Source organism: Aspergillus nomiae, assembly GCF_001204775.2.
Source record: "Aspergillus nomiae NRRL 13137 chromosome Unknown contig00619, whole genome shotgun sequence".
NCBI classification, from domain to species: Eukaryota; Fungi; Ascomycota; class Eurotiomycetes; order Eurotiales; family Aspergillaceae; genus Aspergillus; species Aspergillus nomiae.
This window is the reverse complement of record NW_015378674.1, coordinates 1-13,116: the sequence shown is the minus strand read 5'-3', so window position 1 is coordinate 13,116 and position 13,116 is coordinate 1. Positions and strand designations below refer to the sequence as shown.

Genomic DNA, 13,116 nt, shown 5'->3' with positions numbered 1-13,116 from the left:
GTCTTCTGTCGAAAAAGAATCTTACTCGAGAATATTCTCACTCACATCTAACTAAACATAGCCTCAACTTTACTTACTTTCTGCATGTAGGGAGACTGTCGTCTTTGAATGTTTTTTTCTATTCCCCCCTTTATAATATGCCGGCCTTGTCCTTCTACACTATCACGACTGTTCGTATTTCTAAGATGCAACGGCCCTAATGGTAGCTGCCACTTGCCAGATATGCTAATAAGTACTAGATACACTAAAGACCGAACAGCTCCATTTGTGCCTTTAGTTCTCTATCGATAAAGATGACAGCATGAAAGGCATCTAGAGCTAATGGTAATGCCTATTTACAAGCTCAGATGCTGAGTGGATCCATTCAAGTAACCCTCGGCTTCAGTTACTTCTTTTCAGAATACCCCTGGGGTGAAGTCAATGGCCTGTGCCTTCTCAATGACCCCAGCAAGGCTCTTAACGAATTCTTGATGAATAGGATCCTCCTTGACATAGTAGTCTCGGTCTGCGGCACTCGTAAACTCCACTACAAAGGCATGTGTGATGCCATGCTATCCTCGGCGAGGAGAATAGTAAGTGATTCAGAACCATGTATCAATGTAGGTCATTTATAGAATACACATGGGTAACATACCTGGATACCCTCAGGAGAATTATCTATGCCACCAAATGACGTCTTGATGTAGGGTTTCTGGGACGAAGGGTGAAGGCAGTTATCTTTTAGGGCCAACATTCGACTGCAAACCTGATTGGAGTCGTAGTTAGTATCTATATCACCATCCTGATATGCATACAACCATGGCTTCTTAAATCTGTCAGAACTAACAGGGTATTCTGAACATACATCTTTGATAATTTCAGGGCTAATGCCCGCTTGAAACTGGAAGAGAACAATATGGGTGATCGACATCACGAGAGGCTGCTGTGCGGGCGTTGGATGGCTATCAAAAGCATCTGGAAGAGTGGAATGAATACATGTAAAACAACGCAAAAGCGGGGTAATTAAAAGTGACGTCATTCGAACAATGTTGTCTATAATGATCCCTGATTTTGAGCATCTCCTATACTAACTGCCTTTCAGTAGATGCGACAAGCAGCCTCTAAGATAGCTTACCAAATTTAAAGTATTTACACGCCATATACAATTACAGAAGGCAATAAAAGACTTCCGCAATGCACTAGATATTGATCTGAAGGAAACATCAGCCCAAGTCTTCCATTTATAGATATTAGAGCAAAGGATGAGTATAGGAGCATTAAGAGGGCGTGCAATTTTGCCAGCACCGACCGTCCTAGCGGATAAAGGGACTTGATGAGGCTCTCAGCGTACAAGAGAACATCAATAAAGCTCTTATCACCAAGTCGTAGGCTACATACAAAATCATCTTGGGGGAGCTACCGAGCATCTATAACTGCTGTCAAGTATACTTCACTTGTGTATATCGAGGTTTTCTCCAATTAAATGCTCTACGATCTAATACAAAGGACATCAGCGAGACCATTTTACCACCCAAGGCCTACTGGGAACTCTATTTTGCTGTCAACCACCAATAGCACTATAAATTACCTTTTCAAGCCACCCGGGCATTTTTAGGCAGTCGAATAGGATGACTCTTAGGTAGTAACGGTTTCTATACTCCAAGAACCGACTAGTCACAAGTCACTAATGAGCGAAGGCGACAACACGATTGCATCTTCACGCATCATCCTGAGAAGACCCAGCTCTTGTTAGTACCTCAAAATAATTATGTCCCACTGGGTTATATTAGTTTGAGCGTAACTTTCAATTCGTGGTTTTTGCTATACTGATTTTTTTCCTTTCCTAAGGTCTGAGAAAGACCCCTAGCAATGATTACTGCTAAGTATATGGTTCGCATAGTAAAATCTCCACATAAAATATCAATAATTTAGTGTTATTTCTAGGTTCTTTTACCCCTTGGTGCTCGTTAAGGAAGGATGCATTCCCGTCCCCAACAGATGAAGCGTTGTCGATCTTATAGACACCTTCTGATTCATCGATAGGTAATCAAAACCATGCGCTATACCCAATTTATAGGTTTATAACACTCCACTGGGCAACTCAACATACTATCTAAATTAGGGTACGCTTGAGATGATGTACTAAGCTGGTAAATCTTCCAATCAAACCCAATGGCTATCAAATCATCAAGTCCAGGTTCGACTAGCCAGACAAGATGTTACTATACATCACATCTTCACTTGTATGATCGTCAAATAGAGTGGGAAATAAATGTATGGCAGACTTCATTAAATTGCTTGGAGATTAATCTTGAAAGCAAGAAAACCAACCAAGCTTCGGAAAAACCACGTACATCCTGTAGGTAGCATCACTGTTCTAAGCATCGAGTTCTAAAATGGATGTTTCTTACTATTTGCGGGGAGCGTTCGTTGACTGCTTATGTCACTGCAAGTTATATTGCACACAGGCTATGGTAACCCCGCGTAATTCCAGTTATGCAATACAAGGAGCCGATGAGTAGACTGTGATAGACATGTAGAAATCACATCATTCCTAGTTGCCAACTACCACCACCCTCAAACCCTTCCTTTTGAAATTTCACCCTTATCTGGCTAGTCGACTGCTCCATTTCCATAGGACCTCCTGTTGAACATACCAAGTCCCGGGCTCGCTGGTCTAGTGTGGCACAAACCAGAGGCGTAGGCGACGATTTCCAGACATCAAACCCACCACTTTTTGTCTGAAGTGCAGTCATGCCAAGGAATACCGTTGTTGAAACTACCAGCAAAGCTGGGAGAGTAGCCCATGCCCATCGGACATGTATTTGGGTTTCCATCTTCCATGCCGTGCCATTTGCAGGAGTGTTATTATAGAGACGCACCCCCGTTGTGATTCCAAAGGCGAGTTTCTCAGAGAATTCTGGTGAACCATAGCGAATCATGGGGTATCTGAACTCGTCGTATGGTGTCTCAACTTTGTTACAACGTAGAGAGGGGCTTATATTTAGTTTTGAGTACATCCATGCCTTTATAAAGGGGATGCCAACCCAAAACTTGGCGCTCGTCAGATTACCTTGTGAAGGGACATGGAACGTAAAATTTGGTCCAAATCCTAGGGGCATTTCAAGGTGTTGCCAGGTATCGACCAATTTCTCCCATGGTTTGTTGTTATGCATGCCCGCTGTGTATGTTTTCACACACCAGTACACAAGACAATGGTGAGCTGTCGCATTTGTTAAGTTGGTTCCAGAGGCAATAGAAATTGAGGTGAAATTCGCAATTATAGGCGGAGCAAAGTATCCAACATGCGAGGACATCTCACTTGCCACGTCTCCAGTGATGCCATTATACTCACTCACGTTGAGCGTCAAACCACTAGGGAGTGAATGCTGGCAGAAGGTGAGGTTGTCTTGGCACCAATTATCAATACAGCTCGTACTGATTGAGTCTGTTAAATCAGTGCAGGTTGAACAAGCAGCCAACGACCTGAAAGGAGTAATTTCGCATTCTCCGGTCGGGCAATCAGGAGCAATCGATAATTGCGTCAGGTTACCGTTGTCATTTGTCGTGCCTCCAAGAATGGCACTATATAATGCAGCAAGAAGCTCTTGTGGAAGGATCTGAGATCTATCCTGGTACCCAATGATTCCTAGAGAACGGGGTACAGTGGCAGGCTCAGCACTAAAGGCAATGCGATTTTCGACGGTCACCATCTGCTGAACAAAAGGACCTGTACCTATTGCCAGTATAGTAACAAGCGCACCCATGCAAGCCGAAGCCCTAAATCGACATGAATTCTTAGCAGACATTGATGGCCTTCATACCATAAATAGCAACGACAAACCTAAATCTGGAATGCCAGATCAATGAGATGCAACCAAAGGCGCCTCTACTAGCAAAATCGTATAGACTGATATCTGAAAGATGACAGCCAGTACTGCTCAGGTTATTCCAGCGAGCTTGGCCGAGACAAGCAGCGACAGGTTCCAACAGAAGTGCGGTAAAGATCTGCACAAGCCATGACAGTATCGAGTTTACTGTTATGCCGTATGGCCAGTCTGGAGAAGGCTTGCCATTATATGCGTTCAAGAATACAATGATTCCCACCAAAGCACCAGCGCTACCACAGCATGAGGCTATCTCTAAGATCCAATAGTCGTTTGCCTTGCTTGATAGGGATCTTGGTGGATTAGTATTTGTCTTCTTAGAAGATGATACTGGAGGATGATAAGATGAAGGGCTCCTGTCTGCCAGAGTCCTATCTGATGGCGATGGGGAGGCTGATCTTCGTATGCTGTTCGCGCGGGTGTCTTCACTGAGATGTTCGTTCGGCAGTTGCCGTGCCTGAGTTGAAATATTCATCTGGGAATGGAGAAAAACTAGGAAAGAATAGAATTGAAATCTATAAACAGAATGCTGTGGTAGCATACAGAGACGCTTAGAGTGTCTGCTATTTGTATTGAAGCGCTGGATGTGCCATATCTATAATTATCATTATCAGCGCTTAGAGCATGGACATGATAGGATCGACGATTCCCCCGAGAACCGGGGATATGACTTAAAGATCATACCGGCGGCTGTAATAATTCAAGGTCCTTTCACTGGCTGCATGTAAATTTTGGCGCTGGGTAGACATAAAAATAAACATGGGGTGCCGAAGTATCAATCTAGGCATTGCCGCCCACCATATGGGACCCTGGAAAGCTGGAACATGTCTAATTCCCACCCCTGTTATCGCTGTCTACAACGAATCATCTAGGGAATTTCAAAAGTAACATTCAAAGCTCTTGCATGTCTTTGAATCGCTAAGGATTTCAACCGGTATGGTTCATGCCAGCTTCTAAATCAGGATGAGTTGAGAAAGCTGTCATACACATAAATCTACTAATACGGATTTGAGGAAACTTGAGCCCTTTCAAGTACAGGTAACTATATACCGGTAGGCCAGTGGATCAAGGACCACTACCCAAGACGAGCGGAGCGCAGGTTTTTAAAAAGCTGAGAATATACTATAGTTTATTCAATTTATCCAGGTAGTTTAAATAGTTCAAGCAGCTTAAGCAGTTTTATAGCTCTAAGCTAGATCGTATATATATCGACGCGGTCACGTGGTGTCAGTTTTGAGCGACCAATCGGAAGGTGAAGTCGAGAAAAAACGGGAGAAGTTGCTAGCATTTGAACAATAAAATTAATTCCCCAACGTATGGAAGTCTTTAAGATAACCTAACCAATTTCTGTGTCTTTTACCAGGTTGGTAGGGCTGAGCAACTTGGATTCGAAAGTAGTATGTCCCGTCTCCGTATTCCTGAACCCTGTCCGCCAGTATTCATACGATAGTGTCGTAAAGAATAGAACACCACTTCATCTTGTCATAGAAGCTTTACCAATACTATGGTGTTGGGCTCATCATTTGATATAGTCGTGTGGCTTGGGGGGAAACGTTACTGGTATATACCCGAAGAATGGCTGGGCAATAACCGGATCAATTTGCTTATGGATGTATATGGTAAACTTGATCTTTTAGGCCCAGGATAGCAAAGATGAGATTCACGGTATGTTTCTGGGAAACACTCCAAAAACCGACAGTATCGTAGGTATACGGTCTTCGCAAGAGGCCAATAGGAAATACTCAGTACGTTCCAGTGTCTTTCTTTAACATGAAGTATACCGCCCGTTTGAGTCCTCATCTCGATACTGGCTAAAGGACACATGCTACTATCCATACAGGAGGACGCTATAGGGTGGTGTGTTTCAATTCAAACCAATATGACATAGGGCTCCATCCTTTGCAACACACAGAATCAATTGTGCCCAGTGATTGCCAGGTATGGAATTTCTTATTCGGTACTTGTGTCTAGTGAGGGGGCAGGGAGGCTCTGCGAAGGAGAGAGAGAGAGAGGTCATTTTAATTGTTATAATCCACCTATGAACACGAGGATTTATTAAGATTATGTGGAGTAACTTTAGGGTTTTAGTCTGGCCTCCTGTCTATTTATCATTCTAGGCATTTTGGAATGGATACATCGCCGATTTCAAATTGAGGATTTCTCATTCTCAAGAGGAAATGGAGACATCGATCTCACAATTCTCAGTTTTTGATGCCAAAAGTTAACATGGCCGCAAGGATATTTCCCTTCGGAGAGATTATGATCATGTTATCCAGCTTGGTCGCATCCAGCTACATACGTATATGTCCAATGGGTCAGTGCGTAAGAAAGCAACTAAATTTAGAGAGGCATCATAACACGAAAAGATCATCGCACATTGACCCTTACAGTTGAAGTAAACTACCGGATATCAGGGCACTCATGCGTATCACGCCAATCAAATGAGGCGCCTGCGCGCTTCCAAGACGGCAACTTCGTATTCATGGCATTAGCCCCAATTTAGACCTCCGACGAGGTGAGTATACAGACTTCCTATGCCCGGTTGAGTCCAGTACATCGTGTACCCAAAGTTAGTACCTGCAATGAAGACAAGTATGAATGGCGGGGGTGTTTAATTACCTCGTATTTGCTGATCATGAAGCCAGAGCCCAGGCTATCCAGCACATCGCATCGTATACATGATCTGTGAGCCATGATGCACATATAAGTATGTGTCTCCTCCCCTGACAGTCAATGCTGGTGTTTTTCTATCTTTACAAACCTCCGTCGCTCGCTAAATCTACACTATCCACTTTCAACACCATCAGTCGTTTCCAACCACCCCACAGAATGCAGAAGTTCCTCACCCTAGCTGCCCTCTTGGCAACCACCGCCCTCGCGGCGGATCGCACGCCAGCCCTGGTTGCCCGTCAGGTAGTTGAGCTTCCTTGCTCCTATCAAGCGAAAAGGCCTGTGGGGACGGCTGCATCCCTCTCTCCTATACCTGCTGCCCCAATAACCTCGGTGGCTGCCCCCTGGGCTCCTATTGCGACGGTATCGGTTGCTGCCCTAATGGAGAGACCTGTACGGGTGGAGGAGGCGTTTCCACTCGCCCCGGATCGACTATCTCCATTACCAACACTCTGACCAATACGTTGACGTCCACAAGCACCTCCACCCACACTTTGACGTCCAGCGAGGTCGTGACCCCGACCTCCACCCCAACACCTAGCTCGAGCTCCTCGTCCTCCCGGAGCGTCATTCCTCCCAGTTCGAGTGCGGCGTCTCCCTCGTCATCGACGCCGGCCGTGTCGCCCACCTCACCTCCGCTTCATACTGGTGCAGCTTCTCACTTGACCCCGGGCTTCTACGCTGCTGCCGGACTCATTGTCGGCGCTGCTATCCTTTAGATGGGTCTTGACTGATACTATTGTCGTGGTTCTGTGGATCCATGGCTTTCCTCCTTGGCACATCCCATATGCTGGGGTATGCCTGCTGATTTGCAAGGATAATACAAGGAATAATAGTCAGGGTGTGCCTAGTTTAATGTCGTATAATGTATTTACTTCTCTGTGTACCCTCTCCGATGCCATGTCGTTGTAACCATCGATGCGTAAGTCTTAGAGTACATACTTGTGTGGAATCCAAAAATGCTGCTTGTTGCTGAAGAGCATTTAACGTATGCCGCTTTCTCTTCGTGTGTAATGTTTTGCTTTGCTTGCGATTATAACAATTACTTGGTACAGAGCTCCAGGTGATATTTCCTTCCACGTCTGATGTGTCATTGACCAGGTTTGCTTGCTTCCAGCGGCCGAAGCAGTGTGCAAATGTCAACCAAAGTACAGGATGGAAGACGGATTAGTAGTCAAGATAGATTCGGAGTGTAGTAGGAGACAAAGATTCATGTTCAGCCTTTCACAGCATATAATGAGGATATATACCTAGCTAGGATAACCGACTTGCTCTCTAATACAGGCTAAACGGAAATAAACAAAGCAGGAAGGATATCATGCACCCAGCAAAAATCACAAAGTAGACCAAGAAAAAAAAAAAAAAAAAAGGGGGGATATTGCACTGCACAAAAAGATATCGACAAAAGACAACAATATACCTCATCTAATGAAAATCAAGACAAAATGAAAAGAAGCTCCGGTTATAGCTACTTTTAGCATGACAAAAAGAAAAGACCCAAGCTGGTATATAAATGAAATAAATACATTATAGCAGAATATTGAGCACCCATGTGCACCGCACTACTTTCCACCCACAACATCCCCGCTTGGTGACGTGATCTGAAATCGTTCAAAGTTCAAGGTGTAGTTTCCTTTGACACCCGAGTTGGCGAGATCGATAGTGTATTTGTCCTTCGAGCTAGGGTATGGACCAGTGAGGTATGTTTCAATCTTCTTCTCCGAGAGCATGGCCGCATCAAGCGTACCAGTCTTCTCCAAGATGTAGAGCACGGCGATTCGGGAGAAATCCAGAACCTCCGTGGAGACTGTGGCAGTTGGTGTGGGTGTGGGTGTGGTGGTCGAAGAAACTACGGAACTCTCCTTGGTTGTTGATGGTGTTGCGCTTGTCGGCGGTCCGTGGACCTCTGTTGGTTCTGAACCATCAAATATGATGCCGTCCATGGTTGAGGTAGAGCCTCGAGCAGCGAGGGCCCGCGTGGGGACATTTTCTGGGGTGGTGGTAGGTATCGATCCACCAATTTGGTCTTCTGGAAAGGGGGAGACTGGCAGATCAACGGGGAAAAAGCGCCGGGCTTTGTTGTCGGACACGGTTCGAAATGAGACCAGTGTGTTCTCTGTAGTACAGGAAACATTGTTTTGACTGAAGAGTGCCATAATGGTGAGCGGATCTAGCGGAATGCTATAGTTATTCTGAGAGTCTTCGAACAAGCGCGGGATTTCGCTCCCCATTGTGGCGTTCCTGGATTCGGAGCCGTCATTTATTTCGGTCGTGGTACAGCTGGCATCCCCGGCTATTGTACACCGGGAACCTGTATAGCCATTCGCGCAGACACAAGAGCAGACATCACCACTCGAGACACTAACACCGCCGTTCTCACATGGCGCAGTCTTCGCACACCCTGACTTGGCATTGGCTGCCTTATGCTTCGGTACGGCGACGACGAAAATAGGTACGAGAACAGCAACGAGAACAATGATGAGAAACACGACACAAAGAATAATGAACAGTCGAAGGGACATTCCGCAGCAACGACGGGGCCGTTTTTGTTCTTTCTCCTGGACCTCCCTAGGTCCCGAATCTCGGGAATTCAACTGATGCAATGTTGATCGCCTGAAGAAAAAAGGCCAAGACGAGTGGCCGTTCTCGGGCGTAGCAGCTGGTGGGGGAAACGAGGCAAGAATATCTTTGATAGATCCCGACCCACGATATTGGTGGCCTGGACATAAAGTTAGTTTGTAGAAGTGATTTACTACAGGACACGAAGTGCGTACCAAATGGGAATCTGGACGGTCCGCCACCGAGAAGATCATTCCGGCTTGCCGTTCTCCCATGCTCCAGATTTGTTGCAAGTTTTGTCGCACGCCGGATCAAGTCAGGCAAACTTGTAAGACTGCCTCGCTTCTCTGCGTCACGCACGGCACCCATATTCAGGGGAGGTGGTCTGCGGCCACCTGGCCTTTTGTCGCTCATCGTTGGTATGGCCCTCGGAAACCCTTCAATCTCTTTTGCGAGAGCTTCAGAGTTGACATGTTCCTGGTGCTGTTGGCCAACATCCAATACAAATGGGGCCTTGTCCAAATCAAAGTGAGACGAATCAGACGATGATGTCAGAAACGAGCCTCTCCTTGCCCTTCCAGTCGAAATGTCATTTGGGAACGACGGGTTTGGGACGTCCGAGGCGGCAGGTCTAGCTCTTGCAGGATCCTCTGGAGGTTGTACAGGTGACTCGGCAGTAGACCTTCGGATCATACACACCGAAGGTTGACCTCGTTTTCCTATGCTTGCCTGTCTCACTAGGGTAGAGCTGTTCCCATTAACAGCATGATTCGTCTCTCCATCATCATCTGAGACTCCATCAAGATAGGACCCCAAGATCTCTGATTCAGCCTTTGCCGAGGTCCATGACGGGATCGCCCTGTTCGATACATATGAACCTTTACTGTCGGATCGCTCCTCTGGAATAGGTGAAACGGATGAGATGCGATTAACAACCTGCCGGCCTATAAGGGGAGGAGGGGCGAGATTTGATCCATTTCTCTGAGAGGGATCGGCTGGCAGACGTTGAGCGGGGAATGGGAAATCAGGGATCGATGCCATAGAGGCAGCCGAGGAAACTGTGGAGTGCCTCAGGAGATCCTCCGTCGCAACAGACACGCGAGGGGTTGAAGCTGCAACACTAACCCGAGGAGGCGATGAATTTGATAATGGCTGTGAGAACGATGGGACTGGCCGTTTGATGTGTAGAGGGCTCGGTGCCACATCTGGGACGCTTCTCTCTGAATACACTGATGGGGATGGCATGTCGGGCCGTGGGGGCCGCTGAGGTGGGGCCCCCGGGGAGTGATATGTCTTACGTGCGAATCGACCATGTCCGTCTGCGAGTTCCCGGTTGGTAAAGGCCATTGTGCCATATGCGCGACATTTCCGAGAGGTGGCACTCCTGCGTCCACCTGAGGTTCGTGACGTTTCCCAGCTTCCAGCATTTCCCTTGCCCGTCGAACAGATCCTTGTCTTTCCATCATGCAAGTTGAGCCTAGCGTAAGGATCCGAGCTGTGCTTAGAAGCGTGTGCTGCGAGGGTCAAATAATGGGGAGTTGACAATAGTCACGATGTGTTCCCGTATGATACAGCCTTTGTTAAACCATAAGAAATCACCGATGTTGCGGTGTTAGTATATTCCTGTCTGTTTGTGATAGTTGGAAGCCAGCTTGACACGCCTGTCAAGGACAAGTTTAATGAGTGAAATAAAAGGTTGGCGGAATAGTTTCTGAAAAATGGATTTCAAATGTTTCCTGCAGCGGTGGCTGTCGACTACGCTGTAAATGCGCAAAAAGCGAATAGTACTTGAGGAGCCTGTGCTCAAGTTTGATATAAAAGAAAAAGAGTGTGTTGATAGAAGTATTGCAATGGCACTCAATGCCGTTGCTGCGGTGAATATGATACGAAGTCAGCAAAGGCATAGTTCGGAATATGGTAAGAGTTGTATATGGAAGAGCAGTGTACCATGACTAGAAGAACATCTAGAGTAAGAAATGAATGACGGAGGGCAAAGTCTTGAAATTAACAAGCCATTGTAACCAACAAGACCAGTGTGATATCTTAATGGAACATTTGGCTGTTTAAAAAAACCCCTGAAGGCGTAGGCAAAAACAGGTGTTAGCCCCATCGAGTACGGAGTAACCCATGCGTTGATGCTGGTAGACTTACGGATGAAATAACAGGGGTCACGAAAAGAAAAGAAAACACAACGAGCCTCTAGCCCTTATTGAGAAAAGACAGAAGGAGAAAGATGTAGAGAAGACAGGAAACAGCCTCCAGATGCGTATAGAGAAAGAAAGCACGTCGCAGGAATGAGTAATAAGAATCAGGGTTTTCCAGCACCCCGAGGATCTAAATCAAAATCAGGCGTTGTTGCTTGCTTTTCCGCGCTACGAAAGTATGCATGGGCACAGGATGAGAGAGGCGTGGATTGTTTTGGGACCCAGTCCATGCCAAAATGAAGTGGAGCACATAGCGTGGGAGCGGACACGAAAGGGTCATTTGATAGCGTCGCAAGTGCGACAAAGGATCAATTGACCAAACAGGCAATATGCAACTGCCAGTCCTTGTTCATGTATGACAATCCCCATACTGCGTGTAACACCTTCGAGGGCGAAAAGAAAGACAGGCCCCCATCGAGCCCGTTTCCTGTTGGATGTTTCTTTGTTCGCGCTGAATTTTGGTGCCGGATTGTTGACGGAGTTCCATAAATCGCTGCAACATCAGGTTTAGAGTTGTATCTTAGGTGAGGACCGCGGATTGGCTCAACGAGTTTTAGGATCAGATCAACTTTTGGAAGCGAAGTGACTGGATTATTGGGTCTCCGGCCGTTCTCGAGCCCTATTGGCTCGGTGGAGACTCCAAGGTCGTTAGCGGTCGACGGTACGTCTCAAGTTGAGGAGAAGGTGCCACTTTGCGATTTCAACATGAAACCATTTCTCCCGTGTGCATGGTCCAATGGGCTTGGGAAGCGAAGGCTGGGACAAACGGCAGTCGCCGAGAGATCCGTCAAGACGTTGATCAATCCAAAGCTTGGAAATGGACAAAAGTACTAGCGATCGACAATTGTGAGAAGAGTACGGAGTAGTATAAAGGTAAAATCAAAGAACCAGCTCAGCTTCCAGAATATCTCCGATGGGATTTCACAGAAGAGGACACTTTTAGCCGAATCAACTTCGTCTTCATTTCGGTTCATGAAGTTTAACTATTGACTGACTATTCGTTAGCTTGTTCGTTAACTCGTCAAAGCGGCTTGGGCCCTGCAAGGGTCAAAGTGAGACACCAAGACATCAACCACATGGTGCCACTAATACCTAAGATGATACTGAAAAGCACCAATGAGAAAGTACCTTCGAGGTGCTAAGTACTAGATAGTTGCATGCAGGATGCAGAATCAGAAGGCGTTGGATGGAGATGGTACAACCATCTGGAGATACAGTAACAATGGTTACAGTAACCTATCGGCCTTTAGGTACCGTATGTATTAAAGATACGGTATTGAGCTACTGAAGAATTCCCACGCACATGGCACCGTTTATTTATTTATGATTTTTATATCCAACTCCATTTCTGGGCATTGAAAGCTTGCGGAGAAAGTTATCCTAAGTATAGTAATTGATAGATTAAATATCGAGGCCACTATTAAAGGAATTGATTGCACAGATCCCACCTCTCCACTTGCCCATGGCTTGTGCTTCTAGGAAGGACCACACAGTACAAAGGATCGCACATGCCGAGCTTATAGTACCCATCTTTTGGACATGCTCAGTCTCTAAGTAACGCCGTATATAGTACTAGTAGACCACCGGACGCTTTGTTCAACTTCTAAAAATATTAGGCGATACCGGACCAAAATTTGACGCAGTTGAACCATAGTTATTTGCCTAACTAACTACTAACTAGTTACAGTAAGTAGGCTTATCTAATTGCATTGACTCAACTTGGTTCCAGACCAAATGCATTGCACTTTTTCTGCATTCCTTACTTGAAGCGTCCAGGGTCTATACATATACACATACATATACACACATGCATACAT

The 13,116-nt window shown here is 46.0% G+C and overlaps 5 protein-coding genes across 5 annotated transcripts; 2 read left to right on the top strand and 3 right to left on the bottom strand.

Moving 5' to 3' along the window:
- Nucleotides 1-358: 358 nt before the first annotated feature.
- Nucleotides 359-952, bottom strand: ANOM_011456 (Dabb family protein). Its single transcript, XM_015556712.1, has 3 exons — nt 845-952; nt 635-745; nt 359-551 (listed from the first exon to the last, which is right to left on the bottom strand). The coding sequence occupies exons 1-3, from the start codon at nt 908-910 to the stop codon at nt 396-398; spliced, it is 333 nt and encodes a 110-aa protein (XP_015401305.1). The 5' UTR covers nt 911-952; the 3' UTR covers nt 359-395.
- A 1,570-nt stretch (nt 953-2,522) lies between these two features.
- ANOM_011455 (uncharacterized protein) lies at nt 2,523-3,692 on the bottom strand (the record flags this gene model as incomplete). Its single annotated transcript, XM_015556711.1, has 1 exon — nt 2,523-3,692. The coding sequence occupies one exon, from the start codon at nt 3,690-3,692 to the stop codon at nt 2,523-2,525; it is 1,170 nt and encodes a 389-aa protein (XP_015401307.1).
- Nucleotides 3,693-6,695: 3,003 nt separating this feature from the next.
- Nucleotides 6,696-7,255, top strand: ANOM_011454 (GPI anchored serine-threonine rich protein; the record flags this gene model as incomplete). Its single annotated transcript, XM_015556710.1, has 2 exons — nt 6,696-6,869; nt 6,926-7,255. 2 exons carry the CDS (start codon nt 6,696-6,698, stop codon nt 7,253-7,255), a joined length of 504 nt encoding a protein of 167 aa, XP_015401306.1.
- An 843-nt stretch (nt 7,256-8,098) lies between these two features.
- Nucleotides 8,099-10,607, bottom strand: ANOM_011453 (uncharacterized protein; the record flags this gene model as incomplete). Its single annotated transcript, XM_015556709.1, has 2 exons — nt 8,099-9,255; nt 9,311-10,607. Coding segments are annotated over 2 exons (2,412 nt in total), but the record flags the coding sequence as incomplete, so codon positions are not given.
- Nucleotides 10,608-11,628: 1,021 nt separating this feature from the next.
- On the top strand, nt 11,629-11,958 carry ANOM_011452 (uncharacterized protein; the record flags this gene model as incomplete). Its single annotated transcript, XM_015556708.1, has 2 exons — nt 11,629-11,652; nt 11,857-11,958. Coding segments are annotated over 2 exons (126 nt in total), but the record flags the coding sequence as incomplete, so codon positions are not given.
- Nucleotides 11,959-13,116: the final 1,158 nt, after the last annotated feature.

Coding starts and splice junctions, on each gene's coding strand:
- ANOM_011456 (XM_015556712.1), bottom strand. CDS start 910: ATGTCGATCACCCATATTGTTCTCTTCCAGTTTCAAGCGGGCATTAGC. Junction 746..844: donor GCCCTGAAATTATCAAAGAT/GTATGTTCAGAA, acceptor GACTCCAATCAG/GTTTGCAGTCGAATGTTGGC. Junction 552..634: donor ATTCTCCTGAGGGTATCCAG/GTATGTTACCCA, acceptor CGCCGAGGATAG/CATGGCATCACACATGCCTT.